Genomic DNA, 14676 nt, shown 5'->3' with positions numbered 1-14676 from the left:
CATCCCTTTGATCTGCTATTTGAGGTATATTTGGGTGTAGTTTAGCATATAGAGTTGCTTCAAGTACACAATAGAATCCTCAGTGCTAATTTAACTCTGGCTCTGTAACTAACTAAATGAAAACATGGTTGCATTTGTACAATCAGAGTTAAATGAACACTGGGGATTTGACAGTGTACGGGTTGGGAGAGCCTCTGGAGTTGAAGGCTAGAGGGTGAAAAATGCACAGCAACTAAAAGTGCTACTGCAACAAATCTGTATGGAATTGTAACTTGTAACTGACTTGAGTTTTGGTTGATATCATTGCTGTCAGGCAGAAACCTAGCTTGTGCCTCCATATTACAACTTTTAAATTGCGATCTTGTAGATTTGCTATCACTACTTCTGTGTGACACTCTTGTACCGTATGAAATAAGGCGTGCGGCAAAGCAACACAATTCTTTTGAGTTCTGCCATGTCAAAATGGATGAAATGCAGAGTGGGAGGGCTTGGCAAACTATCACGGAAGTCCTTCTTTATTTTAGTTCTTTAACAAAGAAAAACAAGATACAGCACTGTCTGTAGCATACTTTGAAGCATGCCATTGTCTGATATCAAACCCTTTCATAATTCTCATGGAAAGCCATTAAGGTGTCCGAATGTAGGCTGTACACCTTCATGAACAAAACCAGATACTGCTCGTGCTTGTGTTTAGCAACACTAAAGAGGCATGAAGACTGTTTACAGTCTAAGCTTTCTTTCAGAAGAGATGGAAAACATAAGACTAGAAAACAATTCATGTTACTTATTTAGCCATTTCTTTTATAAAAACATTATCACACGTTTTTTATAACCCATTTTTCACCCGGTGCTAATTGCTTAAGCTGTGATGCTGGGCACTACTCTGCCTCTGGCAAGCTGGGGAGAGCCCCGAACTGAGCTCATGCTTCCTTCAATGCACTCACAGGAGTGAAAACATAATCCCTCCACTTCCAGCCTACTGGTGGAAATAACAAATTTGTCCAGAATCAGCTCTGTCACTCTCTCGGGTGACAGTGGTAAAGAACCTGCTCGCCACTGCAGTCTATATAGGGTTCAAATCCAGCTTTGTCGAGCATACAAATAATTGGGCTGGGTTTGGGGGACAGAAGCCAGGCAGGGAGGGTGACATGACATACGCCTACGCCGGTCTGGGGCGGCACCTGTCAGCAGGGAGTGTTGGTGTCGAGGGGAACTACCCATAGATCCGAAGTCCCGTTAGTCCGAACATGCACTGCTCCCGTGCTTGCGGTTAGGTTTAGGTTTGCTCCCGTGCTTGCGGTTAGGTTTAGGTTAGGTTTAGAGATAGGGATAGTAATTTCGGAACAATGAACCTTCTGACTAATGACACGGCACCGGTGTCGAGGGGGGCTCCTCACTGGCAGGGAGGCAGGTGAGCCAGTACGATACAACAGCGATGAAGTGTGTGGGGAGGAACCAATTGGCATAATGACTAAATTGGGGGAAAGAAAAACTTGAAGTTTGGGCAAACAATATGGTTTGGGCAAACACTTTAACAAATCTTTAATATATGGGGAAACTTTGATAGGTGTCATCATACAAGAATGTCACACAAAAGTAGTGAAAATAGCCAATCTGCAAGCTCACATGCTGTGAGCTTCTTGATGTAGAATTTCACCACCCTACAGCAATCTATGTAGTTGCCCTGGATTTGACTAAAACTACATTTAGCCTGGTCTTATGTCAACAATAAGGCTTTATTGAACAGTATTTTATGAATTCTGATTGACTGTACTGATAATCTTTATCGCAACTAAGTGCTCCTGGATAACAGCTTAACATCAATGGTACTGTAAAGAAACGTAATAGCAGGTGCATTTCACATATTCTTCAAAAGGCTCAATGTAAGCCGTGTACTGTATGATAGTGAGTTCCTGTGACTTACTTCAACCTCTCAGTCTCTCTGGACTGTGTACCATCATAAATGTTTTAGATTTAAAGGCTAGAGCTCTGATGTAACTCAAACGAACCTCCTGTCCTTTCTGAGGTGGAGGAAAATTAAGATTTTCCTTTTTGTGAATGTCACAACTGATCTGTAAATGGGAAAGTTATGAATCCAAATTAAAAAAGCAATCAAAAGTATTGCACGATCACGAGAGAAAATGTTCTACCTATGAAAATGAAAACTCAACTTCAATCGATCACAACACGGCCCGTTAATGGCTGCTTCCCCATTTCCTCCTGGAGCACAGTTCAAAAACTTGAGCATATTATATTTTATATATTATAGGCATTATAGACATGGGCTAATAGCAAGTATTACCCATACCAGAATGTAAGACTCAATTGCACAGAGTTCTGTGATTGATTTATAGAGGGTATGCACATGCAAAAAGCGAGTCAGTGTCAAAGTGAGTTTAACGTTGTTTAAAGTCAATGCAGATAGGAGGTTTCCGGTTGGATGTATGGGCTGTCAAGGCCAGAAAGCCGTTTTCTTTGCCACTCAGGTGTTTCCGCATAACTTCTGGGTATGATGATGTCACGCACATACCCTCTATTACAAACCACCATCCACACCATAAAAAAAAGATTTTGTGTTGCATTGATTCAAGCAACTTTCAATCTTAAACAAAATCACTGTCTAAAGTAAAGACAAAATAACAATCAAATTCCCAGCTCAAATGTTCTTCCTGACGCTCTGAAGAACCACAGACTGAAGTTGTTCATTTAATGTCGAGTACATTCATTAGCGTGGATATCCGCCCCAGGTTTCTGAACTGTCCATAGCCCACCAATTAGATGCAGTCAGTATTAAATGGGAGAAGTGCTCCTTTAATCCAATATAACCTAACCAACACATCTGCAGTGGTTGGAGGTGGTCTCCTACGCTTATAAACGTCTTACTGAGGAATTGAGTGCAATGGACCACAATGGGAAATAAACTGTTATTATTTTAAACATACCTTTGATGGTAGCTAGCTACCTGTATTCAATCAATCAATTTAGTTGAGAAATGTTCATCCTGGTGTCGGATAGGACATCTACTGGTTGACAAGTGGTACTGCCACTGGTACTGCCACTGAAACACAAGCAGGGATTCCGTCTCGAAAAAGAGCAGGTTAGATTTAGGGATTGCAGGTTCCATCTATCATACCGACTAGATATCCATATAAACTGTGGTTCTCTTCCCCATGGAGTGGGAGTTAAGAGCAGGATTACCTCTCAAGAGAGATTTGTTCTCAAGTTTACTTAATATATCTCTGCTGTTATCTTATAGCTCTAATGTTTTAACTTGATATAGATGCTACAAGATACTTCTCTTCTTGTCTCCCTTGTAAAGGTTACAATACTACATTACATAAGTGCAGAAAATCTTACCATTTTTGAAAAACTGGATTTATTATATCACCACAAGACCTAAACAAATAGAGAACACTATTGATATACACACAAAAAACAACATAACAGTAAAAGTCTTGGTGTTGGATCTTTGAGTGTACAAATGTAAGCAAATGGATACTTCTTAGGGGGTCTATTTGGTTACACTGGTAGACTCAGAGTAAAATTTAGACTCAAGGTAAGCCAGTAAAAAAAGGAGAAGATTTTCAAAAGACAAAATGGTGGGAGTTGAAAGTGTCTGGCTCTACCAGGAACTGAAGTCAAAGTTAGTTTTGCTTTTGGCCTTCTTGGCGACCACTCCGCTGGTAGAAGGTCCACTTTCCTCCTTAGTAGCTGGGCGCTTTCTGTATGGAAACATTATGAAACAAGTGAATAGACTGTAAAATTAAGCTCTAGGAGTATACAAAATAAAACTAATTGGATCCTTACAGGGCATACAAATGAAATCAAATGGAGTTAATGGACCCTTAGGGTCTAATGAAAATAGAGTAAAAAAAAAAAAAAAAATTGTAATATTGTGTCACAATGTTACATTCTAGTTTGCAATTCTTTTATTACCCCCCTAAGTGGCCCAAATTTAGTTTTTACTGTCAGCAAAGGGAACCTGCGGAAAAAACAAAGCCGCAAAGGCGATAAATTCTCATCAACCACAGTTGTTTACTAAGTAGCTCATACTGTATGTGCATAACATGGACATATCTGCAAGTGCACAGTCTAAAAGAATATTATACAGATTATTTCATTACTAACTTCCGATTATGCATGTGCAAGCCATTTAGTTTGCGCTGAGGAAAGCATCTTTTTTTTAAATATTCAGTTTCTGCTTATAAACTAGGATGTTTCTCTCAAGGCTTGTTTCGTGCATATACAACTTTTATAAATGAGGCCCCTGGTTACTGCCTAGGGCACGCAGCAGGAAATGTTGTGTTGCCGTTACCATAAAAGAAAAATAGAGTTGTAGTTTGTAGTGTGTGTGTGTGTGTGTGTGTGTGCGTGTTTTTTTTTACGTTGGGGCAGGGTTGATGTATTTCCCAACACCTTCTTTAAAGGCCTTTGGGGCCTGATCTGCTTTGGCTTTCTTCTGGGCAGAATTCGTCTGCTGCCTCTCCTCCTCCTGCTTCTGAATCTCCTGTTCACGTTCGGCTGCGATCTGAAACACACACGCAGACAAAATGCAATTTCCAAAAAGCACGGAACCGTGTGTACGCATAATAGGCCGAATCGCCCGCCTATGCAATTAATTGAAGAAATATCAAAACAGACATTGAGAACCAATAACAGACTCAATCTTGTTCATGTAGGTCAGTGGTTTTCAACCAGTGGTTCATGAGGGGTTTCCTGGTGGTCCCCAGCTAAATGATGAGTTGGTAACCAACCCTTATAGATCTTTAACTCTTGAGAACGTAACATGGATCCAAATGGACCCTTACAAGTCAGTTTGTTTTCATTGTATGCTCTCAAGAGTTAAATCATTGTTAAATATCTGCATAACTTCATTTGATGAAGTCTACACAATTAGAGAATGTAGAAGAATTGTTATTTGATCGACATTATTATCTCTCCTATGGTACCAACATCAATACAGCATGGAATTCTGGACAAAATCTTGATAAAATAATCTTTCGTTTTTGGTCTGAGAGGCCAAATTAATAATGGGCCATCATATGACAAAGGTTGAAAACCACTGATTAACCAAATAATTGAGAAGCAGTTGGGAATGTTACTTCTTATATATTAACGAATTGACACGAATAATTCTAACAATTTTTTTATAATCCACTAAATCGATTAGTCTGATTAACCAATTAACCCTGTAATATACATCGTTGTATAATGGTGGTGTACAACAATTGAGAAAATAGCCAATCTACAAGCTCACAAATGTGTCGCATTGTGACAGCTTATAGATCATCTCTTTTCACTATACATATCAATCTATCAATTTTTTAATAATTGTTCATTAATTGCAATGGAGCCAAAAGTTTGAACAATCATGGTATTCATTTGAAGTCGTTTTTCTAGCAGAAATAGACGCAAATAAAAGTTGAACCCATTAAAACCGGGAAAGCATGTCATTGTAGATTGTAACATTGGATATTCAAAAATAGCAGCTATACAAGCTCACGGCTCGTTACTTCGTGCCGCGAGCCGTTACATCTGCTATTTTTGGAAAATCTGTAGTTTTTAGCACGTCTCTGATTCTACAAATGAATTCTAAACCAGTAGTTCAGAATTCACTTATAGACTCGGCCTCAGGCTTAAATATTCTGAACTTTTCAACACAAGGGCGGGAGACGCACCACTACTTCCTGTATTGAAAGCTGCGATAAGGATTGGTAAATGTGGTGGGAACAGTGGGACGATGGCAAGGGCAGACAAAAGATTCAAGACTCAACGTCAGCTTCAATGACATTTTTGATCACCTGGTTACGTCACACTTTACTCCATAGCTTTTTTGCGTGTTGTGCCGTTTTAACAAAATATGTCTTTTTGTATGCATTCAGAGACACAAACCTGGGCATCAGCTTCTTCATAAGGGTCCACAAACACGGTGGCACTCAGGAGCTTAATTTCTGACTGTGGATGAAATAATCAGAGAGTTAGAGTTAGTTATCGTCATTATGATTATGAATAATCCTTCATAGGCAAAAGGGTATAAACGGACTATCTTTTAAGATAACTATGAAAATGCTGCCCCCCTTTATGAAATATTACCATGGCAGCAATGTTTTGCGTGTTTTTCTAATCTCCTGTATAGCAGGAAAGCATTAGACACAAGCAATTCCTACAGGTTGGAATGCCTGTCCGGCATGGAGCAGGAACAGGGAGGAATAGCGTGTTCCTCTGCAGGCAATATGTCTTCCTGGTAAAACTCCTCACTATCAGGTGAAAAGAAGCGAACTGGCGAATAATGCAGGAGCCTGTTCTTTCTTTGTTTTTGAGTGGTGCTAGCCACTCCTACAGACAGCTGTGTGTGTCCCTGTGTCCGTCTGTCCGAGTACGGAGTTAGCGTTTGTTGACCACCAAGTGGTCACTTTCTGTCATTACTCTGAGTTATTAAGTATCTTGTTTTCAGGGAGTTTTGCCGCCCACTTGTACTCGGATTGTTGCAAATCCACTCTCACTAATTAAAAGCAATATTAGAAATGCTCTCTAGTGACTGAAATCATGAACAAAACAAAAAGCCTGTGTTGCTCTGAATAAAAACTCAAATATAAAGCTTTAGCCACTTAAAACCCTCTATACTCGTCTCTGTCCTCAGTCCACTCCACACCTATCATCCCTTTACACCAAACCTCTTAAGTGAAAATATTGTGTTGCAACACGTCATGACTTGTGAGCTTCTAAGATTTGCTACTTTGGGCAAACTTTCTCCCCAGAATAGGGACGCTAGTTTTCAAGTAGTTAGATGTATGCCCGTAGCATTATTCCATACCTTGGGTAGGTCCGTTTTTCCATCAGCCTCCACATTCTCCATAGCCGTGATCGTCTCAAATCCACCTACGACCCTGCAGAAGAGAAACAAATGACAAACTCTCACTATCAAGATGACTTGCCGCCTCAACGTCTGATGGCCAAAATTAAAGTCTCCCATAGTCAAAGCTCCACGAATCAAGATCAGACGGAAGCTATTTAGTCTTGACAATCATGTCTACCCATTAAGCTATGCTGGTATAAAAGCTAGCGCTTCAAAAGCAAGTCAACAAAATGTCCTGTTGAAGGCGTGTTGCATTCAATTACGGTACTGGTTTTATAATCATGACTCAAGCCTTTATTGTTAATTACAAATTCACCAGTAGATGAAAAGAGATAGAATCTGCTGGACCGAAAACACTTACAGTATAAAGAAAGATAATGATCGTTGCTGGCGTGAAACATTGTTTGATTCTTTAATTAACAAGGATCCTATCATCATTTTCAGAACTCATTCAAATGAGCAATTTGAATATTCACTGACCAGTGTACTATTTACACAGACTACTTCAGTATATATTCACTGACCAGTGTACCATTTACACAGACTACTTCAGTATATATTCCCTGGGACTAAAGATGACTGCTAATTGACGGCTCATTGGCTGCCATGGTGAAGAGCAGGTTTAACAACTTGTTTCTTGACTGAAAGCTTTCTATCCAGCTGTTCCCTCGGAACCCACTGTTACCCCGCAATCAGAACTGTGTGTGTGTGTGTGTGTGTGTGTGTGTGTGTGTGTGTGTGTGTGTGTGTGTGTGTGTGTGTGTGTGTGTGAGTCAAATATGCGGTGATAATATTTATCAGAGCGTGTACATTTTAAAGTTAAAGTAACACTAAGGATTTAACTTTGTATATATCCTATGTCTCTGTACGCCCACTCGCTAAGGGAAGGGGAGGGGGTGCTGCTCTCTGCACATGTGACCCGTTGCCACATGTAACAATCTCTGCTTGTGGTGTGTGTGTGTGTGTGGGGGGGGGGGGAGAACACGTGTGTGAGCTGCTTACTGTCACAACAATATATTTTAGCTCAATAACAAAAACCATACAGTACTTCTTTTGCACAATCATCATGAGAGTCTGGATGTGCTACCACCTGTCATTTAGCAAGAGCCAGACGACCTAGAATAGTATGGTTATGGAAAGACTAAATACCCATTAAAACAGGACTTTTAAGTTGTCAGAATCCTCAAAAGACTCATTTGCAAAGAGCAGTCAATGTTAGGCCTGTCACAATAATTACACAATAATCTCCTAATGGCAATTATTACTGTGATAATAACCCTAGTCAATGTTTTAGGCAGCAACACGGCACAGTCATACTGGTAAAAGCCAGATCTGTAACTAATAACCAAAGACCATTACCAGTTACCTACAGTACAATGTGAAAACTACACCGAACACATTGAAAACCCAGACTTACAATTTCATAGTCTACTGAACACCCACTGCTATGGCCCACATAAATGAGACCAAATGTTCCAATAACCTACTTGTTCAGGCACCTAGGTTTATTCTGTGTCAAACAACACCTTTGAGAATGGGATGTGACTTATCAAACTAAGTGCAAAAAAGTGAGCATTTCAAATGCCTGCTTTCCAAAGCAATCAAATCCACAAGACTGCCAACTGGACAACACCCCCTCTCCCGAATATATTGTAATTAAGCAATTGTGGTCACATTATATTACCGGTATATTATATTCTTGGGCGGCCATACCTCCATAGCCGAGTGGTTAGTGAGCCTGCCTGGGGGAGCCAGAGCTCCTGGTTGTCACAGATACAATTTCCGTGCCGTGCATGTGCACAACATAGTTGCTTTCCTTTCCACGCCCCCCCCCCTGCACTCAAAACACCATGGAAACGTGAGCGCTCACTCAGAAACACCATCTTGGAGCCAGTCTGCAGCTCCTTCGGTGCTGCTAGAAGTGCTAATATGCTAACCGCAGGGCATCGAAGAGTTTTTTTCAGATATCGCCTAATAGCCAATCCTGGCGGGGATGGAGAAAAGATTCTGAGAAAAATGCAGCGTGGTTATAAGGGGGAATTTTAGGATCGCCTTCCTTCGTGGAATGAACTCGCCTACTGTTAGTATAATCGAGGGTCGTCTGTACACCCAAAAGAAATCACACCCATGTGAAGTGAGGGGTGGTCTTATCATCATACATCATCTCATTGCGGCCAATCAGAATTTGTGTCCTTCGTCTTCAATGTTTGTGTTAACACAATGTTTGTGTTTACACAAACACTCAAAGCTGGCCATTCATTGTCAATGGCATTCAAAGCTGGCTATCCATTGGGGCAATGTTTAAGACCATGTTTGTCTCTCAAAGCTGGACATAGGAGGGGCTAGCACACCTCAGAAATAAAAAAAAAGTCATGAAAGGCGTCAAGCGCATGGATTGACACTTTAAAATAAGTTGTGAAAGGTGTTATCGGCACAGAAAGAGTAAAGACGGCACAAATTTAGCATCCTAACCATAGCATCCTAAGGTTAGCAAGGAATATCACCTCTACTAGCCATGTTTTGTATGGAGAGTATAGGTTGCTGCCTTCAGGATGGAGATATGGTGTTCCAGCATACAATAAGGTCCTGACCAAAGTTGACTTTTGTCAGTCGACTTTGAGGCTTAATCAGGATTTTGGCCAGGACTAGACTGAGCTGTGGACATTTCTATGCATGCAATTGTATTTTCTTTTCCGTTTTGCGTTATGTGAAATGTGTGAATACTGTATGTGTTGCATACAAGGCTGCTGGGTCGCAAGACAAATTTCAGTGCAAACTGACAATAAAGTACTAATATCATATCATTTCCACGCTTGCTATTCAGAGGAAAAGGATACGTACCTTCCAAATATAGTGTGTTTCCTGTCAAGGTAGGCGCATGATCGGAATGTTATGAAGCTGAGAGAAACAAATTAAAAGACAAAGAAACCCCACTTTGTTAGAACACAGGACAATCAAACAAGAGAAAAAAGTGAGACCTGAAGTATATATATTGTATATAGGTACTCGTGCATTTAGGTGGTGGACTATCACTCATTACAAGAACAGTGTCAGCAAAAGCAAAAGGCTCAAGGTTAATTTATACATACTCAAAGGACCATGTTGTACTGCAGAAATGCGTAGTTTTAAGTTGGAAAAAAAAATCCTGTTTTGTTGTACGACAAACTATTACAGGGCCTTTAGTCATATACAAACGTAACGTCTTAAACAGTTGTGGGATGATAAATGAATCCTGATGAATTATTTCTGCAGAAAACAATAGCAAGTTTAGGGGAGGTGAAGTGACGACAACACGCCCCCCCAAGGGGCTGTGCTTGGCTGCTGTTGACCGTTTGCTCAAGTGTTGTGGCTGACAGGAGAAGGCTTAACACTGTGTCAGGTGTCAATAGGGAGGAACATCTCTTACAATTGGGACTTGTTGGTGTTGGGGCCTGAGTTGGCCATGCTGAGGACCCCCCGCCCAGTGTGGGACAGGTTGGGTCGGAACTCGTCTTTAAAAGGCTTCCCCCAGAATGACTCCCCTCCTGAAGATTGAGAGAGAGAGAGAGAGAGAGAGAGAGAGGTGGGAAGGCAGGATGTGACACAGAAATGATTGGACAAAGATGGGATTGGGAATCTTCGAAAATATCACCCCACTGTAATACCCCCCAGAAATATATTTTTCTTTGCCTCTCAGACAGTCTTATTTAATATTATTTAACTAATTCAGAGAAATTAGTTAACTGCTACTGAATCGGACCATTCCAACATAGCAACAGCCTGCACTCAAGCCAAATCCATCCTGTCAGCTTATTTAGCTCTCAACTGGTAGAGGTCCGTTTCACTGCTCAGTGCACACATAGACATTGCATACCGCCAGCCCGTCTACCCTTTAGGGGCTTTGTGCAGACGCCATACACTTCCCCTGGTGACATTTCTGCATAATTTATCAACTGGTTGACATTTTCCATCAGTATGACTGGATGTTAAACAAGGTGGTTATAGCCAAATGGTGCTTCTGGGCCCTTATCTTGTTCAACAGTAATGCAATTAATCAGTCAAAGCTAATTTACGGTAACTAGTTTTTAAGTTTCAAAATGTCTCAAGTATATATATAACCTATGGTATCCAAATCCAGAATATCCAAACTTAATGGATAGAACACACAATCTTTAGAATATACTGGTATATATACACCTGTAGCTATTGGTGTATTCTTAAAAACTTTGAATGAGACTTGCTCATTATGTCATTAAAGGGTGACAGGGACTTTGAATTGGTCTTTAAAAGGATGACAGGGAATACATAAGTGGCAGAACAAAGCATGGCCTTGCTACCCATCATCTGTGACTGATTGATAGGGGCTCAGAAGATAGAGCAGCCGGATCGGAAAGGTTCCCGGACACCGAAACCCCAAACTACTGCTGATGTAGTGGCGAGAAATAAAACTTCTGGGAACTCAGATTACTGCTGATGAGCAGAGTTGGTGCCTTGTATGATTTCCTCCAGCTCCCTGGTGCACATCGTCCTTGATTCCATTTAAAACCGTGCATAGATGCATTTCTCTGCATTTCTCTGCATTTCTCTCCTGCTAAATTACATAGAATATGTATAAGATATTTCCCCTCTGTGTGGGAAATGCTCGATCAAGGGACTTTACACTAAACAAAACAGTGGCCCAAAAGATGGTGGGTGGGTGGGTGGGTGGGTGTGTGTGTGTGTGTGTGTCCATTTCACACCCAGGTGACTTTGGGATGTTTGCCCAGTGGCCAGGAATTCTGCACACTCATAAATGTGACATGGTTGCTTCATTTTGCTGAACGCTCCAAGACACCCAAGCACGGTGCAGATGACGACAAGGACTGAACCAGCTAACCACACGTTGATTTTCATGAGTCAGTCCCTCTAAAAATCAGGCATGTGTTGTGTGTGTCTGCGCTCTTGTGGCATTAAAGTATATGTAGTAACTTTCTTGATTCGTCTGTAGTCATGAATGCGATCTGCACAAAAGAAAATCTAATGGGAGCTATTAATATTGCAAAAGCATGTGGGTTATGTAAGCGATGTAAGTGCAGGTCTGACCTTACCTGTGCCAGTACCAGTGGGGTCTCCTCCTTGTATCTAGAAACACAAATCTCACGGGTAAGACAAATTCTTGGGTTAAAGGACCATTGGCCTTATTCAATTGACAACTTATTGAATACGTTATTATACATTACTGCTGACAATTTTGCACACCATAATGTGGTTTGTTAAATACAGCCATCAATGGGCAAACCGCCTATATGGCCGATATTGTGAATGGCCAATGACAAGTACTGATGTTGGTACCGTCCTTTGTTTTTTGCTTTCATTAAAGTACGATTTTTTTGGTAACTTTTCATTTAGCCAGGTTTGGCTGTACAAAACGCGAGCCTTCGGCAGGTTTGAGTAGATGGTGCGCTGTGATTGGCCAGTCGCTGTGATTGATAGCCTAAACCTAACCTCAGTAGAACTATACCTAAACCTAACCTCAGTAGAACAATACCTAAACCTAACCTCAGTAGAACTATACCTAAACCTAACCTCAGTAGAACTATACCTACAGTAAACCTAACCTCAGTAGAACTATACCTAACCTCAGTAGAACTATACCTAAACCTAACCTCAGTAGAACTATACCTAAACCTAACCTCAGTAGAACTATACCTAAACCTAACCTCAGTAGAACTATACCTAAACCTAACCTCAGTAGAACTATACCTAAACCTAACCTCAGTAGAACTATACCTAAACCTAACCTCAGTAGAACTATACCTAAACCGAACCTCCAAATTGCTCTCAATTACAGGAGATGATACTCCAGGGCAATAGCATAAACACAAAGCTATTTAGATTCAAAATCAGACCAAATCAGACCATGCTGATGGTCTAATATTGACACTAATGGGTAAACATGCATAATCCCCTCAATGGTAATTACACTTTAAGCATTTGACCCCCAGTAACTCCAGCTTCCGAATATAAGATTTAGAAACTTAGAAACCTAACCTCAGTAAAACTATAAAACTCAGTAAAAAAAACAGTGACTGGGGGCGTTTTGGCACCATTTACTGAAACCCGCTGAAGATTCTATGTGAGCTTACAAAACACCTGCCTTATCTTTGAAAAGCAGTGCACACCCACTCTGACAATTTTAGCCTCAGGGTGAATGGTCTGCTGGGCCGCTCCAGAGTTATAGTTCTTGGAAGTAAAAAAAAAAAAGTCATAGTTCTTGGAAGTCAAAATTCATAGTTATTGGAAGAAAATGTTCATTTCTCACAATCACAGGCTCTTGATGGACTGCTTTAAGGGACATCTGTAAACAGTGCTATAAATCTGAAGGCTGCCTTGAAGAAAGATGGTTCTCTCTGCGGCAATAATTTCAAAACTCACAAAAGCAACATGGCAGCCAGCACCAATACAACAGTATGTTATGCATCAACAAACACACCAATAAATTCAAAGAATCCCAGGGTTCTCCACTTCTCAGTCCAGGTGTGGAAGTTTATCTTAACAAAGGGTGCCAATTAGAGAAACGTTGACAGCAGACTGTGGTAGTATTTGGTTCTTAGTTTCCTGCCAATACCATTGAATGGCTGTTACCTGGCAAAGCTAATGCAGATTATTCATATTACTGCAATGGTAGTGAGGCTATAAGAGAACTTTCAACTAGCTTATGTCAGTCATTACCATGAAATTGCGTATGGACCGATGGAAGATGGTTCCATCGTAGTAGCCTTTTTTACAGAGACGGACAAAGTTCTCTCCAGCTTTTGGAACCTAAAGGGAGGGTGGGACAAGGGAAGGGAGGAAGGAAGGAAGAATAAGTAAATACATGTGGAATATATTCACAATTATGTTAAAAAATATTCAAACAAAATATTCACAACTAGAAAAAGTGTTCCTCAGAGCACACCAGGTCAGCACTATAATAGAGCAATGTTAAAAAGGGGGGCATTAATTGTTCCTCAACGTAATGGAAATGTGCATGCAAAGTTTCACAGCAATTGGACGCAGTTATAGGTAAAACATGAATGGGCTTGTTATAGTGCCACCATGACGCTTTTTTAAGTGGCATTTCTTCCTCGGCCTCTGGGAATCACATGCCATGTTCATGATTTGAGGCATTTTGTTCAAAACGGACCAATCCTGCAAACTTTGGAAGGCAATATTAGCCAAACAGGATGGAATATGGACAATCGGACAGATCCGTCTTGATCACCGATTTGCTTGATGTATGGATAGAATCTGTAGGAGTAATATAAAAATCACACTTGTGTGATGTGATCATACATGGTCATACATCAAATTCCATGCTCAGCCAATCAAATAATTTCCTAGGTACAAACACACAAAGCTCTTGACAAGCAAGCCGGTTTCCAGAGCAACAGATCTTGTACGGACCAAATTGCCACCCTAGAGCAATCCATCGAATGGAACTCTCCATTATAAATAAACTTCGTAGACTAAGAAAAAGCCTTTGATAGTTTGGATAGACTGTGGAAACCCAGAGAAGATCATCACCCTGATTCAAAACACCCATCAAGGAACATCATGTTTTGAGGTCAAGACCGGTGTTCGCCAGGGATGCCATTTTTGTTTCTCATAGCCATAGACTGGATTATGAAGACCACCACAAAAGGAATTAAAAATTGCATACAGTGGACCCTATGTACACAACTAGATGACCTCGACCTTGCTGACGACCTGGCTCTCCCGTCACGAAACCACAACCAAATGCAGGACAAGAAAGCCAAGCTGGCAACTACATCCCTTGGGACCGAGTTGAGAATAAACAGGAAGAAGACCAACCTAATGAC

General features: G+C 40.8%; 1 protein-coding gene across 1 annotated transcript in view; it reads right to left on the bottom strand.

Moving 5' to 3' along the window:
• Positions 1–3359: 3359 nt before the first annotated feature.
• ppil2 (peptidylprolyl isomerase (cyclophilin)-like 2) overlaps positions 3360–14676 on the bottom strand; it is a 29900-nt gene continuing 18583 nt past the window's right edge. The window contains exons 13-20 of the mRNA XM_080766073.1: positions 13547–13636; positions 11923–11956; positions 10263–10380; positions 9698–9754; positions 6815–6887; positions 5893–5955; positions 4386–4528; positions 3360–3722 (exon numbers count right to left, since the gene is read on the bottom strand). Of these exons, the coding sequence (XP_080622199.1) occupies positions 3623–3722; positions 4386–4528; positions 5893–5955; positions 6815–6887; positions 9698–9754; positions 10263–10380; positions 11923–11956; positions 13547–13636 (678 nt within the window). The 3' untranslated portion in view covers positions 3360–3622. The remainder of the gene's footprint in view (positions 3723–4385; positions 4529–5892; positions 5956–6814; positions 6888–9697; positions 9755–10262; positions 10381–11922; positions 11957–13546; positions 13637–14676) is intronic.

Source organism: Protomyctophum bolini, assembly GCF_963924005.1.
Source record: "Protomyctophum bolini genome assembly, chromosome: 6".
Lineage (NCBI taxonomy): Eukaryota > Metazoa > Chordata > Actinopteri > Myctophiformes > Myctophidae > Protomyctophum > Protomyctophum bolini.
Note: the sequence above shows the minus strand (reverse complement) of the source record. Positions and strands in the feature narration are given on the sequence as shown.